The sequence below is a fragment of the Silene latifolia genome, chromosome 10, assembly GCF_048544455.1.
Source record: "Silene latifolia isolate original U9 population chromosome 10, ASM4854445v1, whole genome shotgun sequence".
NCBI lineage: Eukaryota > Viridiplantae > Streptophyta > Magnoliopsida > Caryophyllales > Caryophyllaceae > Silene > Silene latifolia.
The window spans coordinates 164,390,792-164,418,550 of record NC_133535.1 but is presented as its reverse complement, the minus strand read 5'-3'; the positions used below and the strand labels follow the sequence as shown (position 1 = coordinate 164,418,550).

General features: G+C 30.9%; 2 protein-coding genes across 2 annotated transcripts; both read right to left on the bottom strand.

Moving 5' to 3' along the window:
- Positions 1-9,945: 9,945 nt before the first annotated feature.
- On the bottom strand, positions 9,946-19,670 carry LOC141608868 (fatty acyl-CoA reductase 2, chloroplastic-like). The gene is made up of 9 exons (XM_074428215.1): positions 19,568-19,670; positions 19,198-19,301; positions 18,912-19,111; positions 18,689-18,789; positions 18,406-18,604; positions 12,435-12,596; positions 12,148-12,229; positions 11,600-11,937; positions 9,946-10,140 (listed from the first exon to the last, which is right to left on the bottom strand). The coding sequence occupies exons 1-9, from the start codon at positions 19,668-19,670 to the stop codon at positions 9,966-9,968; spliced, it is 1,464 nt and encodes a 487-aa protein (XP_074284316.1). The 3' UTR covers positions 9,946-9,965.
- Positions 19,671-23,704: 4,034 nt separating this feature from the next.
- LOC141606867 (uncharacterized) lies at positions 23,705-27,224 on the bottom strand. The gene is made up of 2 exons (XM_074426215.1): positions 26,295-27,224; positions 23,705-24,094 (listed from the first exon to the last, which is right to left on the bottom strand). Exons 1-2 carry the CDS (start codon positions 26,540-26,542, stop codon positions 24,037-24,039), a joined length of 306 nt encoding a protein of 101 aa, XP_074282316.1. The 5' UTR covers positions 26,543-27,224; the 3' UTR covers positions 23,705-24,036.
- Positions 27,225-27,759: the final 535 nt, after the last annotated feature.

Sequence of the window (27,759 nt, the reverse complement as noted above, 5' to 3'; positions counted from 1 at the left end):
AAATACCGGCTTTAAATTATTGAGCACAGAGCACCATATTGATTAATATTAATTATTGAACTGCGCGATTAGCATGAATTAATTTGATGCGTGTTAGAGTTTAATTAATATCTATCCATGGTGATCGATGCAAATCAAAGATTCGTCCTTTGCTTCGTTGCTTGTATCCATGGTGAAGGGTGATATTGATATGTATATTTATCATATCCACATTACATTTCGTTATTAATAAAACCTTTTTTTTTTTTTTTGCAGGATCGTTATTAATAAAACCTAGTGTTATTGTTTTCTTTTTTTGGTGTTGACCAGGAGTATCCCCTACCGACAGCTGGGGCAATCTCCAGCGGGATACTGAAGGCAATTTAATGGGTGACCACTTGTTTAAGAGATGAGAGTCCTTACCACTCACATCAGCCAACTTTAGTTAAAACCTAGTGTTATTGTAAAACCAAATAAACGATATTTTACTTAAATAGTCTTACTAAAATACTTAAAGTATCCAAATTTGAAGCTTAAGCTGGACATGGGCCTGACTTAACTTTGTTGAAAGTGTCCATAATGGCGGCCTGTAATTGTTGTCCATACCCACTAGGTACCAATACCCACCCTATTCAAGCAAGCGGGTTTGCCAGTGGGCCTAGCCCATTAATTGAAACTGCCAAATAAATTAGGGATTTTTTTACGGTATATCCCTATGTTTTTTTTTCCAATTCTACCGTCTACCCCTAAAATCCTAGATTACTAGTTTGAGTGTCCGTGCGTTGCAACGGGGTACTTAACTTATTTATAATAAAAAAAAATGTTATAAGAGTTTAATGTTTACATTCTATGTCTAATGATTTGTTTACATATTATTAAAATATCTCTTTCAAAAAAAATAAAAGATTAATATATACGTGAGTTAACTCTTATTTATAATCATATAATCACCCCACCTTATACTAATCTTTCGATGTGGGACAATTCTACTATTTATAAGTAATATATTCACCAAACTTGGATTATGTTTCTGATGTGGGAGAATTCTACTATTTATACGTAGTATATATTCATCAAACCTCCATTGTTTTTCAATGTGGGACAAATAACATACTCAGAATTATACCATCTTTTTTGCAATTAATTCGACATCCAACCAGATCCCGAATACCGAATACGGACAATTGTTACTCATTATATAATAGTTATATTTAAATTTAATAATATGATCAAGTACTCTCCATTAATATTTGTACGTTGTTTTTCTTCATTTTTTTTATCATAATTGAGATACGAAAATGTCCCGTGGTACCCCTTAATTTTGTCAGATTTTCCATGTTACCCCTACTTTTAAGAATCTGCCTATGGTACCCTTAAGGTTCCATTTTTTTTTGCCTATGGTACCCCCTAATGTAAAGGCTGTTAAATGTACGTTAAGTTTGATGACATGACAATAAAATAACAATGAAAGAATAATATACCCTTTATTATTATTTAATTGGTACGGATATCTCTCTCTTTTAAATGAAAATTTAATTAACTATATCATTATAATATTGGAAATTTCTCATGGTAACCTTGAACTTTGATAGATTTCACATGGTACCCCTAATTTTAAGTTTCTACAAATGGTACCCCTGTGTTCACCTTTTTCTTTCCCAGAATACCATTCGACAACTTTCGTCATTACTCCTATGACTTGTGACTCCTTTTTCTTTTGAAATCTATTACACAAACACTTCATCATCTAATTCCTAATTCCATATTTTATTTATAATCATGGGATCACCTCACCTTATAATAATCTTCTGATGTGGGACAATTCAACTATTTATACGTAGTATATATTTATCACACCTACATTATTTTTCAATGTGAGACGAATAACATATTTAAAAGTACACCATATTTTTTGAACCTAATTCGACATCCAACCCGATTTAATAATAAGCAAATACTATATTATCTATTAATATTCATACGTTTGTTTTCTTTTTTTTTTATCATAATTAAAATATATACAAATGATATGAACCTATACTCTAATAATATAATTTTTTTTTAATACAATTCTAATTATATTATTTAAACGTAGTATATTTACCACACCTACATTATTTTTCAATGTGGGACATATAAAATCTATAGGTAGAAAATAATGATATAAACTTTTAAGAGCTCTCCAAGACAATACTTAACAGACCCAAAATATTTTGGGCTATGACTTCTATTTATAATCATAAGATCACCCTGCCTTATGGTAATCTTCCGATGTGGGACAATTATAATATATATACTTAGTATATTCACCACATTTACATTACTTTTCAATGTAGGACAAATAATATACTAAGTACACCATTTTTTTTCGCACCTACTTTGACATCAACTCGATTTAATAATGAGAAAATACAATAGAATCTACACTCTAATGATAGCATTTTTTTGTCACCATCTAATTATATAATTTTCATACGATATTTTTTTGTCAAATGAAATATAAAATTTTTATATCAAAATTATAAACATCACTTTAATATAATATAGAAAATGTATATATATATATATATATATATATATATATATATATATATATATATATATATATATATATATATATATATATATATATGAGATAATTCTATTATTTTAACATAATATATTCACCACACCTACATTATTTTTCAATGTGGGACATATAATTACTAAAATGTACATATCTTTTTTATATAAATTTTTTGTGTTAATACCTAAGTTTCAAGAATGCCTCCTATTTAAATTTCACCCTACTAAAAAGTACATATCTTTTATATACTATTATTTCTATGTGAGATACATAATTTAATTATTTAGACGTAGTATATTCGTCATGCCTACATTATTTTTCAATGTGAAAGATATAACATACCAAGAAGTAAATGTCTCTTCTTAAAAAAAATAATTATTGTATACGTATTATTTTTCTTTGAAGGTAAACCCACTTAGTCTCAATCGATGATCATTAGATAGGGATCTCTATATCGTACATATAACGACACATTAACGCTCTATTAGTGCATTCACGAGACAGCTATTAGTAAAAAATTTAGTTTTGTACTGTGTTAGGAGACAACCATTAGTAAAAACTCTTTGTTTTGTATTGTGCTTTAACTTTGTGTATGTTGTAATATTGTTCATTATAGGTTGCCTATGTAACACCAATATTAAGTGATTTTTGCTTCTCTTGTTCATGTTCTTAACTCTTTCCCGAGTAGTTATCATCAATCTCCACTTTATTTTTTATATCATATCGTAGAGATAATAATAGAAAATCTTAAGAGAGCTCTTTAAAATAATATTTATGAGACTCAAAAAAATTTGGGCTCATACATAGGTTCCAAATATGTCTCCTATTTATAATCATAGTATCACACTACCTTATACTAATCTTTCGATGTGGGACAATTCTACTATTTATACGTAGTATATTCACCACACCTACTTATTTTCCAATGTGGGACAAAACATACTAAAAAGTACACAATTTTACATATTAAAAAGTACATCATCTTTAATATGTGCAAATAATATGAAATCTATACTCTAATGATAGCATTTTTTACCACAAAGCTAATTATATTATTTTCATAATTTTTTTAACGATATTTTTTTGCCAAATGAAATATAAAAGTTTGATATAAAAATTAGAAATATCACTTGAATATAATTTAGGAAATATGCATATTATAATAATTAAAAGATTTTCTACTTTATTTTTTACATCAAAAATTATACTTTCCTAAATTGAATTTTGATGATGTGGACGCTCTCAGATCGCTCGAAAAAACTCTCTTTTATATATATACTAGAGTTAATGCCCATGCGATGCACGGGCCTTTTTTAAAATTCTCTTGTGGGTAACTTATAACTAAAAATATTTGTCGTATTAGCTCTAATAAGTAAAGTCTGAGGACATTTTATCTCAAGCTTACAAATTATAATAAATGTGATCATTATCAATAATGTAACTCCCTAACGTTATCAATTTACAAATAATGATTTTAATATGCCAAAAATATTGCGAAGCATATTATAAGCTTATTGATGGAGAATTTTCTATCGAACTCTTAATTTGAGATAATGGAAGTTATAGAAAAAAATATCTTAGGGCAATAGTAATGGTAAGAGTTCCAATTGAATTCGATTTATAGTAAATACTAAAAACCGAAACATTATGTAGGTACTTTATTTGTCGATAATAATCAATTTGGTTAACTGTATTTACATTTGACAGGTTTTAACTGCAAAATTAGTAAGCTAATAAGGACTAATGCATGGTAAATGACATACTAAAATGTACTTCATATATAATATTTAAATTGCTAATATGGACCAACCTCTCCATGTGCGTGACTCAATGAATTATTTACTTTTAATTAAAATATTTGTTAATAAAATAGTAGAACAACGTAAACAACATGTTGAATCGGAGTTGAGTTTAAGTGAATCGAATCTTAATGAAGCTGAATTGAGCTTAACTGGACTATTATAGAGTTTAAGTCTTTTTTGGTCTTGACAAAGAGTATTCCACCGATAGCTGAGGCAATTTGCTCCGAGTACTGAAAGCAATTTAATGGGTAAACCCCTCACACGTTTGGTTTTGTCGGGAATCGACCCCTGGTCAATTATTTAAGAGATGAGAGCTTTTACCATTTACACCAACCAACTTTAGATCATGCGTTGAGTTGAGCTGAAAACTAATTCTAATAGACCGATACTAAATCGATCGGAATAAAAATTTAACCCAAATCATTTATTAACTTTTCGTATATCATGTATATGGCTTCCTATGTAGAACATATATCTAAACAATTTTCTATTGAGAGAACACATGACAATTTTAGCGTGAGATTGCACAAAGATTAGGTTATACTCCCTTCATTCTGGTCATTTGTTATCCTATTTTATTTTGGGTGCCGTCAATTGTTGTTCTTTCGATTTTAGGATTGCATTTAATGAACAATATGATCATTTACACCCAATTTTGTTCACTTGTCATCTCATATTTGGCCCCCTTCTTTTTCCTTAATCTTTGTATCAAAACTAAAAGGCAACAAATGACCAGAATCTTTGTATCAAAACTAAAAGGCAACAAATGACCAGAACGGAGGGAGTACTATATATTATTATAATCACTCGAAGTCTCGAAATACATAAGTTCATTTTTCTCAATAGCTCAATACCGCATATTTTAATTATACTAACATAATACACCATGAAAACAATAAAATGTAAGCATTTGGAAAAGAAGCTTAAGCAACTACCGTCGTTGAAATTAAAGCTTAATTAAGAGCACTGCATTTTTTATTTCCTAAAACTATTCCCATTTTTTGGATAAAAAATCAACTACTACTACTTCTACTGTTGTGCGGAAGCGTGAATATCACGTGTTGGGCCTCTGCTGCATCTGTGTCCACAACCCATAATAGTACGATATTGTCCGCTTTGGGCCAAGCCCTCACGGATTTACTCTTGGGCTCCTTCCCAAAAGGCCTCGTACTATTATATTTTGTAAACACTTATAAAGATGATCTTCCATCTTTATTCTACCGATGTGGGACATGAGTTTGCACCCTAACAATCCTCCCCTCAAACCAAGGACCATCATCTTGACTCGGACCTTGACCTATGGAGAACTCTACTCCCACAACCTACAGCCCCAACTCTAGACACCCGAAACAATCCTCCCCTCAAACCAAGGACCATCATCTTGACTCGGACCTTGACCTATGGAGAACTCTACTCCCACAACCTACAGCCCCAACTCTAGACACCCGAAACATCACAAGTCTTGATAACCTCCCTTTAGGTGACACACCATGCTACCACGAGCCATGTCATGCACCACATGTCACCGCAGAACACAAACGCACCCGAAACATCACAAGTCTTGATAACCTCCCTTTAGGTGACACACCATGCTACCACGAGCCATGTCATGCACCACATGTCACCGCAGAACACAAACGGTCTCTGGCATCCAACCTGGAAAGGACCCACCAGACCTGTAGCACCCAATCTGATAAGGGTCCACCTGATCAACAGTTCTAGTACACAAATGGTCTTTGTCCCACAAGACCTATGACGCCTTTCATCCATTTAGCCCTGGACCGAGCTTGCTCAAGGACTCACCCCGAGCTAGGAGTTCCATGCATTACAGTGTACAACTTCAAGTCTTGGGCCCGCTGATGCATCCTCGTGCCTAGCCCAAGTCGAACCTTGGGCTCTGATACCACTTGTTGTGCGGAAGCGTGAATATCCTGTGTTGGGCCTTTGCTGCATCTGTGTCCACAACCCATAATAGTACGATATTGTCCGCTTTGGGCCAAGCCCTCACGGATTTACTCTTGGGCTCCTTTACAAAAGGCATCATACTATTATATTTTGTAAACACTTATAAAGATGATCTTCCATCTTTATTCTACCGATGTGGGACATGAGTTTGCACCCTAACATCTTCTATAGCTCTTTTGATATCAAATAGTATTGGTGTGAGTTCTATTTTCACTTATTTGCTTTTCCTTGAATAAGGTCTGTTCGACAAACATATGCACCATTATTGCTTTTCTACAATATGTTACATGTTAATTTAATTCATACTCTGTATAATACTACTTATTTATGACGTACGTTTGCTTATAAAAAATGTCAAAATGAAGAAAACGTAACAAAACAATTCAACGATTGTTAGTTTGTTACCTTGTCGAATAGGGGAAAGTTGCCTATATCTTTTCATTAACCTTTAGAAAAAGTAGAATTACCCAAATAAAATTAGCAAATAGGACTTCAAAATTATACATACATTCTTATTCAATACCGAGTGCAAAATAAAACAAAAACCTCTGGTTTTTAAGTGTCAAAAAGAACTATTTCATTAAGTTATTGACGGTAATACTTTGATTGCTAAAAAAAGAATAATTGTAGATCTTGAAGGCCTGTAATAGGAGAAAAAAACCATGAATGAGAAAAGTATGTAATTGTGCTGGGAAAAAAAGCAAAACAATGAACAATCAATATTAAGTGTATGAGCTAATAAATTTTTTTTACGTAAAATCAATGAAGAGTAGTTGAATGGTGAACCAGGTGCATTGTATACATACAACATTAGAGCTAGAGGTACATACATTAAGACCTTCAAAAAGATAGTTATTTGTTTCTGGCTTCATGTATGAGATTCTCCGAGGGGCGACATATGTTTAGATGGTGGAATAATTAGTCTTATAAATAAACTTCAGTAATTTACGAATAATAAAAACATGCGTACCTCATGTATGCAAAATTTTCTAGAGTACTGACTATATAAACCTGCAAAAAAAGAAAAAACAAATCACAATCATAGGGTAGCAAGTCAGATCCTAAGCATAAAAAAATACAATAAAAAATATGGAGTAGATCGGATGTCTTAATTTGCATTATCAAGAAAAAACATCATAAGAAAATCGGAGAAATTACAAAGGGATGAAGCTCATATTTGGAATCCCGACTGCCAAAGTTGGTATATATATATACACATACAAAAAGTTTGAGTCCTATTATAACTAAAATAAAGAATTAAAGGGTCTTTAATTGTAACTTATGTGAAACACGTATAATAGTATTTTCAAATCTTATCATATTATGAGAATTTGTACAATTGTAGGCATATGGTTATTTTGCTAGTTGTAATTTCTATCTTAATTTTAAAATTTATCTTTCCGTTATTTATTTTTAATTGGTCGAAAGTCTTTCGTAAAAGTTGGATTCTCTATAATCGCTCGAAAAAAGCTTCCTTTATTAATATAGATAGATATATATAGATATAGATTTTCTTAATTCAGAGCAATTCTCTGTCCCATTTTATATCTCATCTCATGTCCCATTACTTCTCCTAATGACACATTAGCATATTGAGATATAATATTACCATTTTTATTATTTTTAGTGTAATGTGTCAAGATCTTCACTGTTCTTAAATACCCAAAGTATCCAAATTTGGGTTTTTTAAGCGTTAAATATTGTCGTCACATAAAAATGTATGTTGATGAGTAAATGATGATTGTGTTGATGGTTCAACGTATTTCGGATGAGTAATTTAAAGAGTTTAGGGGTATCTTGTATGTTTCTGAAAATCTGAGGGTATATCGTAGAATTCGAATACACGGGAGTACATCATAAAAAAACCCAATAAATTAAAATCCGAAACAACAATTTTGTTCCGCAAGTCAAGTATAAAAACACAAAAGGTGAGTGTAATTCCAAAAATTTCATAGTCTGACTCATTAACTCGTTCCAAACCTGCCAGCCCGCTTCCAAGTTCCAAGCCCGTATAATTACCTCTACCGCCGAATATCAGGCAATGTCCTAACTCATTAACCACAGTTCAATATACAACATTTCTGCATCTTTTTTTAAAAAATTTCCCGATTCAATACGCTAGATACAAAGAAAGATGACAAAGAGAATTAATTTGTTGAAGAACATACGGAGTATTTAACAATAAAGCGGTTAACATTACTCCGTATTATATAAACCAGCCGTGACCTGATATATATTTGTTGCGGGTCTAATTGCTTATTTGCTGCTAGTGGTGATAGATGAACCATTTCAACCAAAATCCTAAGGTTATGGTTGTTGTATGTCACAATTATATTTATTATTTCTGATTATTACGCCCTCTCCCTCGAATGCCCATTGCGCTGGAAGAGTGGTTAGTGCAGAGGCTCCCTCATACCATGTGATGAAAGTCCACTTCATGAGGTATTGGAGGCTGCCAAGATTTTTGAACCCGTGACCTTTGGTTACACTGGCTCTAATACCATGATAAATGAACCATATCAACCAAAACCTTAAGGTTATAGTTGATGTATGTCCAACAATTATATTTATTTCTTATTAAGTGGCCGTTGGGTTGTTACATGCATGGTGTTTCATTGCGGGTATGTTAACTGGTGCAAACGGGTTTAAGCCAGACCCAAATGAGGAAGAGAAAGTCCGCTTCATAACTCAAGGAGGTTCCACTCTAAAATCAATTGGCTATAGAGGGAGTAGTCCCTTGCCGTGGTAAATCATCTTCTCTTTTATCCATGTGGGATAATATTCACATGTGGGACTATTGGGTTTCTTCAAAGGGTCTCACACTACCACGACATGTTAGACAATTTTGAACCTATACTAGTGAATAGCTTACCGCGAGAGGAATCTAACAGCGTAATAATCACGTGAAAAGGTGGAGAGACAAAGAAGAACGGTTGAATTGAAGTTGAGAGTTGAAAGGCAAAAAGACACGTGAATGGCGAAGAGAGAGGGGCAACAGCAGGTTTTGTTTCAACTAGCAATTTTACATAAGGAAAATGAAAGGGCGCCACCCGGTGACACCCAATTTGGGCGCCACCCTCTCACATGGGGTGAGTGGGGACCCCTTCAATTAAAAAGGGTTGTGAGAGGGTGGCACCCAATTTGTGCGTCACCCGGTGGCGCCCTATCACTATCCTTTTACATAATCATCATCTCATTATTAAAAATTTACAATAAAAAATGAAGTTGTACATTAAAAATTCTTATTTAATTGACTAAATGTATGGTAAAAGAATATTAATTAAATATTGCTTAATATATGGATTGGCCAATATAACCTTTTAACTACGAAAAGATATCAATAACCACTGAACGAACCAACATGCTTAATGTTCTCCATTACTAATAAAAATTGTACTCTTTTCGTCCCCGTCAATTGTTGTCTTTTGGTTTTGGCACAAAGACCAAGGAAAAAAGACGGGACCAATTACCAAATGACAAGTGGAAGAAATTGAGAGCGAATAATCAAATTGTTCATCAAGTTTATTCTTAAAATAGAAAGGACAACAACAAATGACCAAAACTAAGAGAGTATTTAATCTTGAAAAAGGGTGCAAATAGTGCACCACTGCACCCGGTTGGAACCGCCTCAGTTCGAAATAAGCACTTAAAAGTTAAAGTCTACTTGCAGCCAATGATTTCTTCTTAAGAACATGCTGAGTGAGACCAGGAAAATGAACGTTAGTGAAGTAATCTTTCCAATCGATGCATTTGAAGTTAAAGTTAAACATATCCAACTCTTCTAATGACATTTCTCCAAGTAAATTTCTTGTATTCTTGTCATCATACCTGCATGATCGATATAAAAACTCAGTATCTAAACATGAATTACCGCGAATTTCTTGTTATAAAAATATTGGCATTCATAACTTAAGAAAATTGTAAATTTGACTCTATTTAGCATATTTAGATGAGTAAATTAAAAATAACTCCCTTTTAAAATCTAGTTTTTAAAAATTACTCCCTTATATAATTTTTTCGAATTTTTTTCCAAAATGGGTTTAAATAACAAACAATTTAACAAAATAGGATAACTTTGAAACTAATTACCAAAAATGGGTCCACGTAGGCTCGGTTTTGGCGATGGTAGGTTCAGGATTAAGGTCGCTTAGCGGGAGAGCGACTTAAGGGGAAAATGCTCAGCGGCTGGGCGACTTAGTCAAAAAAAAAAAAAATTAGCGGGAGAGCGACTTAAGGGGAAAACGCTCAGCGGCTGGGCGACTTAGTCAAAAAAAAAAAAAAAAAAAAAAAAAACAAAAAAGACAAGTGAAGTGTAGCTGATGGGAATAGAACACGCAATCTAATAACATTTCTCTCCCAACTCTTACCATAACACCAAGTGTAATATGATGTCTTATTAAGGGGATTAAATTTCCATATTTAATGCTAACAGCAATAAATGTGTTTTGGGACTTGAATAACAATTACTTAATATTATCTTTAATCACTTCCTTTTAACATATAAACTTTCTTGTATTGATGGTTAGGTAATATTGAATAAGTGTTAGTTTTGCGGAAGGTCCTGTGTTCGACTCTGCGTAATGTGACTTTTTTTTTTTTTTTTTTTTTTTTTTTGCGCAAGCACCTAAGTCATTTGTGGGGAAGGCGATTTGAGCTAAAATCGCTCACTCCGGAGCGACTTGCCCTTTAAGTAGCATACTGAGGTTTGGGTGGACATTAAGTGACACTTTGGGTAAGGTCGCTGAGCGGGAGAGCGACTTGAATCCGAGCCTAGCTTCGGTGATGACGTGGACCCATTTTGGGTAAATACTTTGAAACTCAACCCATTTCGTTAATTTGTTTGTGTTTACGCCCCATTTTGGAAAAAAATTCAATTTTTTCCTAAAATTACTCTTAGATTACACTTTTATCAAAAATTGCTTCAAAACTCAAATTTAGGTAACTTGTTCCGTATGATTTTGAACTTATTCTCCATTGTTTTACCTTTCAGAGTATAAATTGACTAAGTTACATACGGAATAAGTACATAAACCTACGGAATAAGTTACCTAAATTGGAGTTTTAAAACAACTTTTGATAAAAATGCATTTTAAGGGAGTAATTTAAAAAAAAATTATATAAGAGTAATTTTAAAAAAACTGAATTTTAAAAGGGAGTAAATTTTAATTTAGTCTATTTAAATAGATAAATTAGTCCTGGCGAATTATATTAATCAGTTTTACACTTTAGAGCGAGACGGTTTTTCAAAAGATTTTTTTGGTAAAAGAGCCAAGGATAAAGTTGGTACCATGCCCCAAGAGTAGTCAATACTGGCTCATATATAGCAGCCATGCGCAGCAACATGTTTTTGAGCTTATCATTACATCTTGTAGCATTTGTTCCAGCAATTGTAAATTCCATCAATGATTCAAAGAATTTCATGTCTTTGACGATTATATCTTTCTCATTTGAGTCTTTGAGTGGATTCGATGTGAAGTAATTAGTAGAGAAGTTGAAGAAATCATGACATGAAATTGGATTTAAAAGGGACGAGGTAACGTTGTATATCGTTACTTCATGCTTTCCTCTGTTCCCATGCTTAGCCATTGCCGTCACCATGGCATTCACCACCATGTCTACCGGCACCTATTTACTCGTAAATAAATCAAATTAAGATAATTATTTATATTTCTTCATGGTCAAGTTATAGAGAGATATATAATGCATGCATGAATTCATGCATGCAAAATTAGTCTCACATATATGGGCGTCTCAAAATAATTAAAACCATTTCAGAAAACCACAGAATTGCAAAATTTAAAGTATAAGTAGAAGAGAATAGTATATAAAACTCACCACATCTAGAATCACATTAGGGTTTGCAACAAATCCTTCGAGTTGGCCCGTTCCATAGCTTAAGATTATCGGGTCTAGTGACCTAATTCAATGGATCGGAGTTAGGAGATAAATATTACTTGTATCAACATTATGCGTGCATTTTACTGCATGTGGCCTGGTTCAAAATATATTCACTCTGTCTCACTCACTAGTTTATTTTATTTTTCCTTTTATAAAACAAAACTAATTTAACGTGAACTATTAACTATAACAGTTTGCGGATATTGTATCACGTGTAAACTTACTTGTATCCTTCGACCCATCCGGGAAATGGTTCTTTAATGGTGCTTTCGATTATACTTGGACGAAAAATGACAACTGGAAGTTTTCCACTTAGTTTGGCTGACACCAATTCTCCGATAGCTTTTGTAAATAGATAACTATTATACATTGCGTACATTTTTGACCTACAAATGTAACATGGTGATACAAAGGATAAAATAAATTAGTCCTATTATAATCATATAACCAAAATAATAAATATATCGCAAATTCTTATTTCAAACTGGTTATTTCCCGTCTGAAATAAAACGGACTAAATGTAGTCATTTTACGATAAAATATTACTATTTTTTGATAAAATGTTACAATCATTTTCAGGGTAAAAAGTAACATTTTGTCATTAAATGGTTACATCTATATAATACTATTAAAAGGCTAGCTTAAAAATGCCACGTAGACAATGCCACATGGGATGAAAAAAAGCCACGTAACAATGTGACTTGGCAAGCTAATATGACATGGATTATCCAATTAATTATTATATTGCATTAATTTAAAATACGTATTTCCTTAAAAAATCCATCCATATTCCATTAGCTTTAAATTTAATAACTAAAAAAACTACAATAAAAAAAATATGCATTAATTATAAGTTCATAATTTCAAAATATTTCATATGGAGTAGTATTATATGTATTCGAAATAAAAAAAACTGAATACATAAGAAATTAAGAACGAAGATGAATAAATGAAGTTGAAAAAAAAAATTGTATTATCACTAATTCATTACTTTTTTTTAAAGGCATTAATTCACTATTGTCGTTACTATAACTTTTCTGTATATAGAAGATGTTTTACGGAACTACTTAATCGACAATTGAGTATTAAAGATAATATAAAATATTTTCTTAGGAAAATATAAAATATATGGAAAATAAAATTTTTATTTAATTTAACTAATTTATAAACAAATTCTGTAAATACTTAAGTGAAATTAAACACTAATAATAGAATTTTAAAAGGGTAATAATACCCTGTATTTAGTTCATGAAATTATTTCACGTAAAGGGTAAGGTTTTGGAAAATATAAAATATATGGATAAGAAAATATTTATATAATTTAAGTAATTTAAAAACAAATTCTATAAATACTTAAGTATATCTATACAATATAGTTAACATGTTAGATTAAAGCATTTAATTTAATTTCACATGGCATTAACATTTAGTATTTTATACCCCATTAATTTCTATTAATTTTTATTGGTTATTTAATTATTTATTAATTCTTATTAGATTATTGGTTATTTGATATAATTCTTATAAAAAAATAAATGATTACTAAAAGTCCTTACAAAAATGTCTTTACATATTGTGTAACATAAAAATAAAGAAAATCAAAAGACATCATTAATATTCTTAAATTAAATGTATATATTTATGATTTGATAAGCTAAAAAAACCAAAAAAAGATGTAACTTACCAAAATTCACATAAAAGTTTCATAATTTACAATATATTTTACATTTTAATTGAAAATTTTGGAAGAGAACATAGATGTTAGTGAATCGGTTAACTTTTTTCATATTAACACAGCTCATAAAATTAAAGTATACATTTATTTATTTCTTTAAAATCTATATAATAAATAGTATAAAAAGACTAACATTGAGTACATTTTTAAATGACATGTGATATAACAACATGATTTCAAAAAATCATATTACAAGTCTCATCATCATAATTATTTTCTTTTATGTCCCCTAATATTTATTTTTACAATTACAATAATAGAAAAAAGTAAAGAAGACAATAACTCTTTATCTTCTTCCACTTCAATACTTTATTCAATTCACCACAAGCATTTAACCATACTTTTCATCTTCTTTCTCCATAACTCATTTTCCAAGTTTCTTTATAATGATTCATATTTTTAGTTTACCTTAAACTTTTGATGATATTATGACTTCTTAATTACTACAGTACTTTTTTTCTTGAGATGATAATGTTTATTCCATGAGCACAACAATAGACATGCATCTTTATTATATTTTTTTATCAACCTACAACTAATTCGTTTTTCTCATGTTCTCTTTTCCATGATAAGATTTTACTATATTGGTCAAACTCATTTGATAATATTTTAAATATACTCGGTATATCTTATGCAATTTTGTATTTCGTGTACAGTTGATTTTGGCATAATACTAATTTGTACAATTGATTAAATTTTTGACATGACATATATACTTGGAGATCAATACGTGCAAATGACAATCGGACAAGTATGTGGATTTTTTTTAAGAGGATGATGTTTGTCATTTTTTTCCTTGGAATTTTTTTGGGGAGATTTTCCTATTTTAATTATTAATACAAAACTCATTTGATAATATTTTACATATACTCGGTATATCTTATACAATTTTGTATTTCATGTACAATTGATTTTGGCATAATACTAATTTGTACAATTGATTGAATTTTCAGAAGCATGTCATACATGGAGATCAATACGTGCAAATGACAGTCGACAAATATGTGGATTTTTTGAGAGGTAGCATGATGTTTCTCATTTTTTTTCTTGGAATTTCTTTTTTTGGGACTATTAACAATGTGACTTGGCAAACTAATATGACATGGATTATCCAATTAATTATTATATTGCATTAATTTAAAATACTTATTTCCTTTAAAAATCCATTCATATTCCATTAGCTTTAAATTTAATAACTAAAAAAAACTACAATAAAAAAATACGCATTAATTATAAGTTGATAATTTCAAAATATTTCATATGGATAAGTATTATATGTATTCGAAATAAAAAAAAAAAACTGAATACATAAGAAATTAAGAACGAAGATGAATAAATGAAGTTGAAAATTTTTTTTGTATTATCACTAATTCATTACTTTTTTTTTAAAGGCATTAATTCACTATTGTTGTTACTATAACTTTTTTGTATATAGAAGATGTTTTACGGAACTACTTAATTGACAATTGAATATTAAAGATCATATAAAATATTTCTTAGGAAAATATAAAATATATGGAAAATAAAATATTTTTTTAATTTAAGTAATTTATAAACAAATTATGTAAATACTTAAGTGAAATTAAACACTAATGATAGAATTTTAAAAGGTAATAATACCGTGTATTTAGTTCATGAAATTATTTCATGTAAAGGGTAAGGTTTTGGAAAATATAAAATATATGGATAAGAAAATATTTATATAATTTAAGTAATTTACAAACAAATTCTGTAAATACTTAGGTATATCTATACAATATAGTTAACATGTTAGATTAAAGCATTTAATTTAATTTCACATGGCATTAAAATTTAGTATTTTATACCCCATTAATTTCTATTAATTTTTATTGATTATTTAATTATTTATTAATTATTATCAGATTATTGGTTATTTGATATAATTCTTATAAAAAAATAAATGATTACTAAAAGTCCTTACAAAAATGTCTTTACATATTGTGTAACATAAAAATAAAGAAAATCAAAAGACATCATTAATAATCTTAAATTAAATGTATATATTTATGATTTGATAAGCTAAAAAAACCAAAAAAGATGTAACTTACCAAAATTCACATAAAAGTTTCATAATTTACAATTATATTTCACATTTTAATTGAAAATTTTGGAAGAGAACATAGATGTTAGTGAATCAGTTAAATTTTTTCATATTAACACAGCTCATAAAATTAAAGTATACATTTATTTATTTCTTTAAAATCTATATAATAAATATTATAAAAAAGACTAACATTGAGTACATTTTTAAATGACATGTGATATAACAACATGATTTCAAGAAGTCGTATTACAAGTCTCATAATCATAATTATTTTCTTTTATGTCCCCTAATATTTATTCTTACAATTACAATATTAGAAAAAAATTAAAGAAGACAATAACTCTTTATCTTCTTCCACTTCAATACTTTATTCAATTCACCACAAGCATTTAACCATACTTTTCATCTTCTTTCTCCATAACTCATTTTCCAAGTTTCTTTATAATGATTTATATTTTTAGTTTACCTTAAACTTTTGATGATATTATGACTTCTTAATTACTACAGTACTTTTTTTCTTGAGATGATAATGTTTATTCCATGAGCACAACAATAGACATGCATCTTTATTATAATTTTTTATCAACCTACAACTAATTCGTTTTTCTCATGTTCTCTTTTCCATGATAAGATTTTACTATATTGGTCAAACTCATTTGATAATATTTTAAATATACTCGGTATATCTTATGCAATTTTGTATTTCGTGTACAGTTGATTTTGGCATAATACTAATTTATACAATTGATTAAATTTTCAGCAGCATGACATATATACTTGGAGATCAATACGTGCAAATGACAATCGGACAAGTATGTGGATTTTTTTTAAGAGGATGATGTTTGTCATTTTTTTCCTTGGAATTTTTTTGGGGAGATTTTCCTATTTTAATTATTAATACAAAACTCATTTGATAATATTTTACATATACTCGGTATATCTTATACAATTTTGTATTTCATGTACAATTGATTTTGGCATAATTTTAATTTGTACAATTGATTGAATTTTCTGGAGCATGACATACTTGGAGATCAATACGTGCAAATGACAGTCGACAAATATGTGGATTTTTTAAGAGGTAGCATGTTGTTTCTCATTTTTTTTCTTGGAATTTCTTTTTTTGGGAGATTTTCCTATTTTAATTATTAATACATGACAATCGGTGAGTACAGAACACAATTTAAGAATTATCAATTTTTTTATTTCAGATATTTGTTCAATATCAGTTAACACGATAGTTGATGTTGGAGGATGTGTTCATATGGATGATCAAATATGAAGCTCTTGAATGGAGTAATCACCATATTGAGGATGTATTTTTATGTCGTTCATTTTAATTGATATTAGCCTATCTATTTTTGTTCCAATAATTATGCTAAGGTTTTAGCCTATTAGTTATTCTTGGCCTTTTAGTTGTAGTGATAGTATCGACACAACATTGACGGATAATTCTTACAAGAGAAAAAAAAACCATCAAATGATAATTAAATTTGAAATGGAGACACACGTATTCAATGTATTCAATTACTATATTAGTCTTACTTCATTCACTTTGTTAGGCTATTTTTCTTTTAGCTATTGAAGGAGAAAAACTTGACCGCCGTTGGTAAATTGATGGTTAAGAAACTCCTCAATCTCCGGAGCACCAATATTTTGAAGTTACATAATACATAACTCATGTATAAGTATTAATCATTGATTTCTATATAAACAACTTATGTCTATATACATGTAATTAGACTATTTAATTTGAGTATGATGAATTGAGAATGCAAATCATTACTGAATTTACGAGTTAACATAAATCATGAATCATCAGAGCAATGAGCAGCGTCATCCGTTCAACATATACATTAAAAAAAACTCTCTATTAAATGCCTAAATCCCATTAATTTACTAGGTTGTTAATAGAGGAGAAGAAGAGTTACTCATGATTAGATTTTTTTTTGTATCTTTTACAAAGACCCACATTTTAACGACAAATACAATGCCTCTATTCCCCACTAATCTCATATTATTATTATTATTGTTTATATTACAGTGTTAGTATGTTCAATCTCATTATTTACATCCTATTTTATCGTCTGCAATGTTTTCAAATCAAAATATATTTTATACAAGTAGTATTAATAAAAAAAGGAAATTGTATAGGACCCGTGATTTTTCACGGGTTTCAAAACTAGTTCTATTTAAAAATGGTGATATTTAGTCCATTTTATTTCAGACCATCTGAAACAAGACTTATTGAAGATAACAACTTTAGTTATAATATTTTGTCATTAAATTTGAACTTGCTGAACACTTATTGTTCAGAATACCTCTGTCGTAATCTCAATAAATAAAATCAAATGAGATCAATTAAAATGAGATAGCGATAAACGGAATGGCATACCGGCGCATGCCCAACTTCAACATTTCTCCGGCTTGCTCTTCTCCGTGAAACTGACAAGCTACTTCCGAAACTATCCTCATTTCAGTATTTATGAGTTTATCAACAGACAATTTCAAGTTTTGTTCATCTTCTATACAATAACGTCCCAAATCCATAAGCTTCTCGAATGCAACTCCGGGTAAATCTTGGTTTGCATACGCTGTATTATTCATTTATTTACCTTTGATTAATTAAATTACCCTCCACGCAGAATAAAAAGGGTAAATAAATGAATGAGACTTACCAGATGATACTTGTGCAAAGAGAACGAGCTTGGGGCACTCATATGCCAAGTCAACTAGTCTTGTAAGTGACCTCACATTAAATTCAATGGAGTTATCATACCTAATAAATATACATGTATAATATATGACGTTGATTAAAGGCTGATTCTATACATTTGACTAAAATATTTCTCGCTAATGAACAGAACGGCCAAATTAGAGAAAGATCAAGTAAAATGGTACCTGTCATGCCATTTAGTACTGCCACCTATATGTACGATCACATTAACTTCATTTCTGATTAAGTAGTTTGAATACGAATCCATATCCAAATACGGTTTGCAAAGATCGCCAGTAATCGGAACAAGTTTGTTCCACATAAACTTTTCATATGATTCTCCATATTGTTCTCTCAAAACCTTGAAAAGCTTGGAATCTATAATCTATAGTTTTGGAAAACGCAAATTCTAATATAAGACGGCCCTACACCCTAGAAAATAAAACCGATTTACATAAATGTGTATCATACCTCTGTTTTTATTCTTTGCTTGGCAACTTCTGCATTATTTGCTCTCACCAAAAGATAAATCTTTTGTATTGATGGCATTGCTCGTAATAGTTTCTCTACAAAAACTGATTTTTTACATGCATAGTGTCATGGTTAAGATGATAACATCTCTTTTAATAGTAAAATGAATTCAAATAGATACAGTATATGATAACGGTAGTTGTCTAGGTAATTTTATATCTGATTCTAACATAAAAGTGTATTTACGCGTTTAAATAAACTCATGAAAACTTTCATAACTATATTTTTACAAGGTTATCTTACACAAAAATTTGTGATTTATTACGACAAAAAATATATATATATATTCGTAGAAGTCGACTATTATTACCTTTTCCCACAAAACCTGTTGATCCTGTAATGAAAATGGTTTTGTGCTTGAAAAAATTAACGATGCCAACATTGTGATCATTTGTCTGATGATGGAAAGACATTTTTTACGACACGAAAAAAGAAATTTTAGGTTGTATACTTGTATTTATTTTTGTAAGAGATGTAGTATAATTCTCATGTTCTTAATTGCATCTTATTTATACGAGAGATTTTATGTAAGACCAAATTATTTACGTATAATTTAATAGAATTTCGTATCATGATTCATACATGTAGATCATAGTCTATACTTGTACGCAATATGTAATTAATTATTTTCATATGTCCTAATACATGTTTGAATAATAAGTGTTCTCCTAATAATTTATGCGCAAAATGAGTAATTCACGTAATACAAATTTTAGAATAAGACGGTCTCATGCATATCTATAAAATGGTCATTTTCTTGTAGCAAGAAAAAAAAATACTTGGGCTTACTGAAAATTAGTCATATAAATTTGACGAAACAAAGTACATGATGATTACTCTCACATTATAAGACAATTCATTTGTATAAAAACCACTCTTTTATTTATTATTATTAATAATAATAAAGAATGAATTTTATGTATGTATGTATTATATAATCGAACTCGAAAATCGAGGATCGAGAAATATACAGGATTACCTGTCGTCAATTTGGACAGACAGATATAGGATCAATAAAAAAAACGAATAAAGCCCTTATTTGGAACAGTTGGTCTTGCTTCAGACAGGTCATTTTGTTCTGAAGTAATAAGATGGGATTTTGTAACCATTTTACCGATAAATGTGATCATTATTGGAACACAAGTTAACATAAGTTGTAATATTAGTTGTGTCATTGTGACTATATTTAACCATAAAATAGTTACATATGTCTGTTTAAAGCTTCAGATAAAAAGCGACCGTCTGAAACAAGAAATTTGCGTATCCGGAAAGAATAAGGACACTCTATTATACAAACAAATCCAGATTCCTTCGCCACCTTCTCATCTTCTCTCCTCCTGGAAGCTAAGCTTTAGAATTATTTGTGTTTAATTTAATCAAAATATATTCCCTTGCGTATATTATCATATACAATGCAATCACAATTGATTCATGTAAATCTTATCTTATACATTTATGTATTTTTTTTCATTGAGAGAATTGATTATTTCATTTACAAAAAAATCATACACCTACAGAATAATATCAAATTTGACGGGATATTATTATCAAAATTGAATAAAATAATAAATATCTCTAAACTTAAATTGTTCCGCTTCTCTCATTTGTGACGGATCAAGTACTACTCATATGGGTTTTACGACAAAAGCAGACTACTTAGAGAGTAGCAATTTATTTTGTCTTGTACTCTTGTATACGCCACATGGATAGTACTTGACCCTCGCAAACTTTCTGACAAAAGAGACTTGTTGTAGTAATTATTAAGTTAATAATAAAAGATTAATAATTTTAATAATGTTCGTTATGTTAATGAGACTATTGATTATTGGCGATCGGTATAGGTTGATTTTGGCTCTGTTGGTATCTGAAAATGTAACTTAAATTAGAAAATGTAGCTGAAAACTGAAAAACTAACTGAAACCTTGAAATGTAACTGATAAGGTGACTGAAAATTAGGAACTGATAAGGTAACCGATTATAATAAAAATGTTTGGCAAACTAGCTGAAAAAATAGCTAATTTTTCGTAAAATGACGTAAAATGATATGATAATCATTTACTATTATAGATTAAAGGGATACAAAAATGGAAGATGACTTATTTCATATCTTGATTTCTCAAATGCTACAATTGCAAAAAAAAAAATAAAAAAAAATCAAGTAGCTGAAATTTTGGTCAAATAAGCTTCTTTATTAAAATAAGCTACCTTAAGCAGTGACGAGTCCAGGATTTTGATTTCCGTGTAGCAAAATTTATACTCAAGGTAAAATGTATAGATAATTATTGTGAAAGTATTAAATTTTGGTGTAGCAAATCACAAAATACTAACCGAATTTTTCGCTTTTGGTGTAGCGGCTGCGACACCGAAGACCTTAGTGGCCTCGCCCCTGACCTTAAGTGTCTTGTCAAACAGGGCCTTAAGGTGGAGAATATTGAATATAGCTGATATACTTTGGGTGTAGAGCTGAACATGGGCCTGACTTAACTTGTTGAAAATGTCCAGTGGGCTCAACTTACAGGCTTATGTCCATTATCAAGCCCAACTTTCAAAAACAGAATTACTTTTTTCAGATACGAATTATACTCTTTCACATACACTTTTTCATTATACGGGATTACTTTTTTATATTTCCATTATCAAGCTCAACTTTTTAAAATCCGTATGTCTCGCTATACATATACTTTGTTTGTCAAAAACTGAGGAATGTTATGTTATAGCAAACAGTTGAGCTTAATTCTTTGTTTATCGTTCTGATGACGAGTTATGGTGATTCAACCCACAAATGGTTGTTTCGAGGGAACGTTATAGTGATCAGGCACCCATATGCGGCTATTTCACAATATAAGAAGCATACAAACAACCCTGGTAAATAAATTTATAAGACAGACGAAAAGCATATTTGAATAACTTCCATTGTTGCGACTAATTATGTTTGATTCTGGAAGGAATTTCATACTCTTTTCTGTCCCGAGTACTCTAGCATATACCAAAAATCGGCTCCAAAAGTGACCTCGCTACCTTCGACAAAGTGGCGGGCGCCACGAACTAGCCCCATTCTTTTTTGAAACGTCGCTCTCTGGTATAAGTACCGTCAGAAGTCAATCATGTAGCTTGTCATTAGAGTTGCTCTTATGTTGGTTGTACATATTTCCTATGCAACACAAATCATACTCCCTCTCATCCAGACCAAAGATAACTTATATTTGGCCTGGATGGGAGGGAGTATGAATTTGAACATTCAGGCTAATATAATGTCATATTGTAAAAAAAATTAGGGATATTCTCTCGTGTACCCCTGAACTTTTTCGTTTTCTAAGGTGTACCCCTCGTTTTTCAAAAAAAAACTTTGACCGACAATAATTCTCTATTACGAGTTCAGAAAATGGTAATTTTTTTTTTCAAACAAATTATCTCGTCAAGGCCTTGAATTTGAAAAAAACATTCACCGCATTTTGAACTCGTAGCCGGTAGTTATGGTTGGTCAAACATTTTTTAACGAATAAACTTTGACCGACCATAATTCCCGACTACGAGTTGAGACGTCGGTGAATTTTTTCTCAAACTGAAGACCTCTTAAAGACGGTTAATGTGAAAACAAAATTTATCGTATTCTGAACTTATAGCCAAGAGTTATTGACGGTCAAAGTTTTTTTTGCATGAAAAGAGGGGTATATCGTAGAAAATGAAAAAGTTGAGGGGTACACGAGAGAATATCCCAAAAAATTAATATTCATTTTCATATATTATCTATATGTGCCCGTGCATTTTCCTAAGCTAGTGATTATATATTTACTTACATTTTACCATAAAAAATATAAGTGTTAAATCTGAAACAAACAAAAAAACAGTATTTGGGCCAAATTTTTTTCTGTGTGTAAACGGATCCTAATTCCTCATGTTTGAGAAATTCCCAAAAATAAGTCCTACTGTTTGATTCTGGAAGGAATTTCATACTCCTTTCCTCATGTTGAAGTCTATTTTCATCACTAGACTTCAACTGTAATGGTGGCAAGTTCCATCTCCAATTTAATATCCGTTCCATCTTTTCTGTACGGCAAGCTAGAATTTTTGTCGTCATACGTAGAAGCATGCACAACTAACAAATGTCCCGAGGACTCTAACAAATACCCAAAATCGGGCAGTGGTGGCATAACTCTCGTCTCAAGGGTCGTGTCAGAGGAGGCATTCACATCAAACGGGTCCAATGCCACTAAACATAACCCATAATTAAGGTAGATGATGTCATTACAAACGACAGATTCAGATCCTGTATACAGCAACCTTTGTGGTCTAACCTCCTTGGGGACTCTAAGGTTAATTTCCTTCCATTCACCAATCTCCGAACAATAAACATTCAAATCGAATATGTCCAGACTAAAATCCATAGTACGTGTATTATAACAAAAACAAAAAAAAAAAAAAAAAAAAAAAAATCTTGGAGAACACATTTGACCATAAAGCTGTTAAAATTACTCGGTATTATATAATCCAGTCGTCACATGATATACATTTTTGAAATCGACTAATAAGAACACAGTATAAGAAAACTTGAGAGTGTGCTGCAAATATAACAGGTGTTAATGCATCTTCTTATGCACTCAAAACACCATACAAGTATTAGCAAAAACATTTACAGGCACACAAAATGGGTTAGGACGTCGTCCCAGGGATTAGATGTCATGAATAGAAACTGGTAAACTGCTGACTGATGAGTGAACGTGTAAGATCGATCTATATGGATCTACATGATCGATGACCGTGTTTATATCAAAGTATGATCTACATGATTGTACAGAAACAGGAGTCTGCATCATCATCGTCGCTGTCACTCACGTCACTGCACAAGAAAATGATAACCCAAGAGTTAGTACTTGAGATATTCAACATCTAACAACCAGGAAAATGACATGCAGAGGCACAGGAGTTCACGACAAGATTTACTCAATTTAAGACAGTAATCAATGGTTTAAGCATAATATACTTTCCGAATAATACAGTAGCTGACAGTTGAATCAAAAGCATCTATGAGAAAAAATCGTCAGCCTAGCAAGTCTGAAACAACTCTACTCGAGTGTTGCTCTCAGTAGCGAGACATGAAATTCTGACTCGGGAAGAACTACAAATCAATTTGCAGATCCGATAGCATGTACCAGTCACAAGTCTAATATTACTTCCAACTTTTTACTTTCGGAATCGTACCCGATGAGACAATACTCATAGACATTGGATATTTAAAGTAGACGCTTAGCAACCCGACTGTTAGAAGAGCCAATAAGGTAGGTTCAGAAGCATTTGGTAAGATATTTGACCTTTGTATGGATACAAAAAGAGCGATAGAAGGGAACTAGAGGCGGGGCGAGGGGTGGATGGACCAATAACATATCATAGGTCATTAAATTCCTTTGACAAGACAAAAATGACAAACAATATGTAGCCTGTAACAAACCAATTGAATCCATGTCTTATCAATATAACACCTTTATCTCTCGGGTTGGGACATCAGCTACAGAAGGTCAGTCTCACAATTGCAGAGCTCAGCTGATACAATTTAATCTTGTAACTCTAAAAACAAAATAAATTCAAAGCTTATATGCTTGATCACAGAGATAATAATCTCATATACGGCCAGGGTGACTGAGCTCAAGTATAAAGTGTGAGCAACGATTAGTTCCTGATTAAAGTTCACAGCCAGTCTGATCGGTTTCTCGAAAACATACTATGCAGGTATATGTTCCTTTACAGCCAAAAAGGACAGTAGGTAAAGAACTATCCCTTTTGCAAATTGATATTCAATATCAAAACTAAACGGATCGAGAGACATTCGCCAGACCTATCTAAGAAATTAATGCAGCAGCACGTACCAGAATAGAAAAAAATATAGTGACTTCTAAACACACATGTTAAGAAATCGCTTTTAAAATTCCTCACACGCCATGCCAGCTTAGCTATCGGGGTAAGAAGCAAATATGGCCAGTTTCACGACATACTAAGCACTCAGTCCTGAATAAGGAGGTTTAATAAGTACAAAAAAAAGGTTTAAGGAGAGAAAAGCATTAACAGTCCGCATACATCTGACAATTGGATATGCTCAATGAACAAGTGTAACCCTAAATAGAGTACGAGTTACCGATGGCTATTCATGGAAATCTAGATTTTAGACAATGCAATGAGATACACGCGTCATACATCTATGGAAAGTCATAAGACAGGCAACCTAATCTGAAGCCAAAAACTACACAGAATACCCACCATATGGAAATAGATACGCACATCATAGTCGCTCAACATGAAGAATTTATGGGTAAGTTTTCTGAAGGCCATCATTCATCTAAGTTAATGTCCTCGGGGATTAGGACTCGAGTTGGGAAAACCACACACACACAAGCTCAACCCTTTCTAACTTCAAACCGTACTTGACTGGCAATAAATGTTTGATAGTCTGTCCCCTCCGTTCATTAATAAACATTATCCCAACGCCACAAATGGCAGGGTGAGAGTCTCCAATGTACAAATACACTGTTTCTGCATGACCCAGAATGAAAATTGCATCGAGCAATGTATCAGATGACCGTCACTTTATAAAAGAAAAAAATGGAAAATGCAAGAGACGCAAGCGAAACTAGCGAAACTTTCAGAAAATGCAACCACTAACCCAGCTCCATCTCACAATACAACTCAACAACACCTAACTTTCAGGAAAACTAGCAGTCCAGAAAAACCAACTCACTCCACAATAGTTCTAAACCAGCATAAACAAACAAAACATAACACTACCAAATCGCGATAAGCCACCAACAAATAACCAATGAAAGCATTAATTCACCAAGTATTTCAATCAACCAGCCAAAGCATAAACATATTCTCTCCTTCCCAATCATTTGTTTACCTTTGATTAAAATACCTCTCGCAAAGAATGTAAAAGGTAAACAAATGACTAAGATTGAAAGAGTAACAATTAGTCCTATGTACGCCGATTTTACACAAGATCATTATAAAACCGTCTCACACAAGTATTACATCTAAATTTAAATATATACCTTGGTTGAAATTCCAAGATTTCAGCAAGCTTATTATTCCCATTAATATCATTCCACTGAACTTTTCTCCTAGTTTTCGGAACCTCTTTCGACATTCCACCATTCATAGGTGGCAACAATCTCTTTGATTCATCATCATCATCCTCTTCCTCTTCACTAACCAAAATCCTTTCTTCAATTTCTTCTTTTTTAGGTTTCAAACTACTTATCAAAGGCTTAGTTTTTGAATCTGTACCATTACAATCCATTTAAAACCCTAATTTTTCCAATTATCTCAAATCAAAATCCCCTAAAATTTCCCAAAAATACCAACTTTCTGCTAAAATTACAATAATTTCATGCACCCAGTTGGTTAATCACTAGTATTATGAAGATCAACACAAACCCATTATAAAATCCCTCAAAAAAAATCAATCCCAGATGAAAGTATTCAACAAATACACACTTATAATGTCAAAAATGTCAACTTTTTACCCAAAACCCTAGAAATTCAATTATTTCAATTGAATTATCAACATTATGGCAAAAATTATTGAAAATTTCAATAACCCAGAAATTAAATATTGCTCTTGAAGGATTCAGCTCTTATAGATAACATTAGAGATCTAAAAAAAATTATCTGAAAAAGTCAGTTACTTAGAAAAGAGAGTATTTGAATTAAATTAAAATAATGGGATTTTAATTTATTGAATAATGATTATTAGAAATAATATTATGAATTAAAGAGTGTTTCTTGAGAGTAAAAACTGAATTAATTAAGATTAAGGATAGTGTTTTTGTGTGAGTTTAGAATTGAGATTAGATAGAGAGAGAGATAGAGAGAGGGAGACAGAGAGACAATAGTAACGAACAATGAACAGAAAACAGAAGTAGAATGATGAATGGATTCAGAGAATTTATTTTTGTAACTTTTTTTTGCTTTTTTAGTACAATTCCTATTTGGAAATCAAAAAGTTTTAAAAAATTAACTCATTTTCCACTTAATTGTTTATTCTTTGGTTTTGACACAAAAACCGAAAAAAATGAGGCGGTTCATTAGTATATGACAAGTTAACCAAATTGTGTATGACTGATGAAATTGCTCATTAAGTTCATTCTTAAATAAAAAGGATAACAATTAACTGAAACACCCCAAAATGGAATAAAATAACAAATGACCGAGACAGAAGAAGTAAAATGTTTTGTATGTATTGTTATAAAATTATCTTATGAAACGGATTTGGATAATGGTAGAGCTCGTAGTCACGGTTGTTGGAATAACGGAGTATATATTTTTTATCTATATTAAAATATGTTTTGGATAACTTTTGAATTGTAAATTACGCGTTTATAATAAGTCATCTTTTAAATGAAATAATAGTCAAAGTAAATTTTAGAGTCGAGGAGGAGGATGAGAGGTCATTTTGTTTGATTCAAGTATCATCTCAAATTCTCAAGTCAATTTATAACACAAAATCTCATTGAA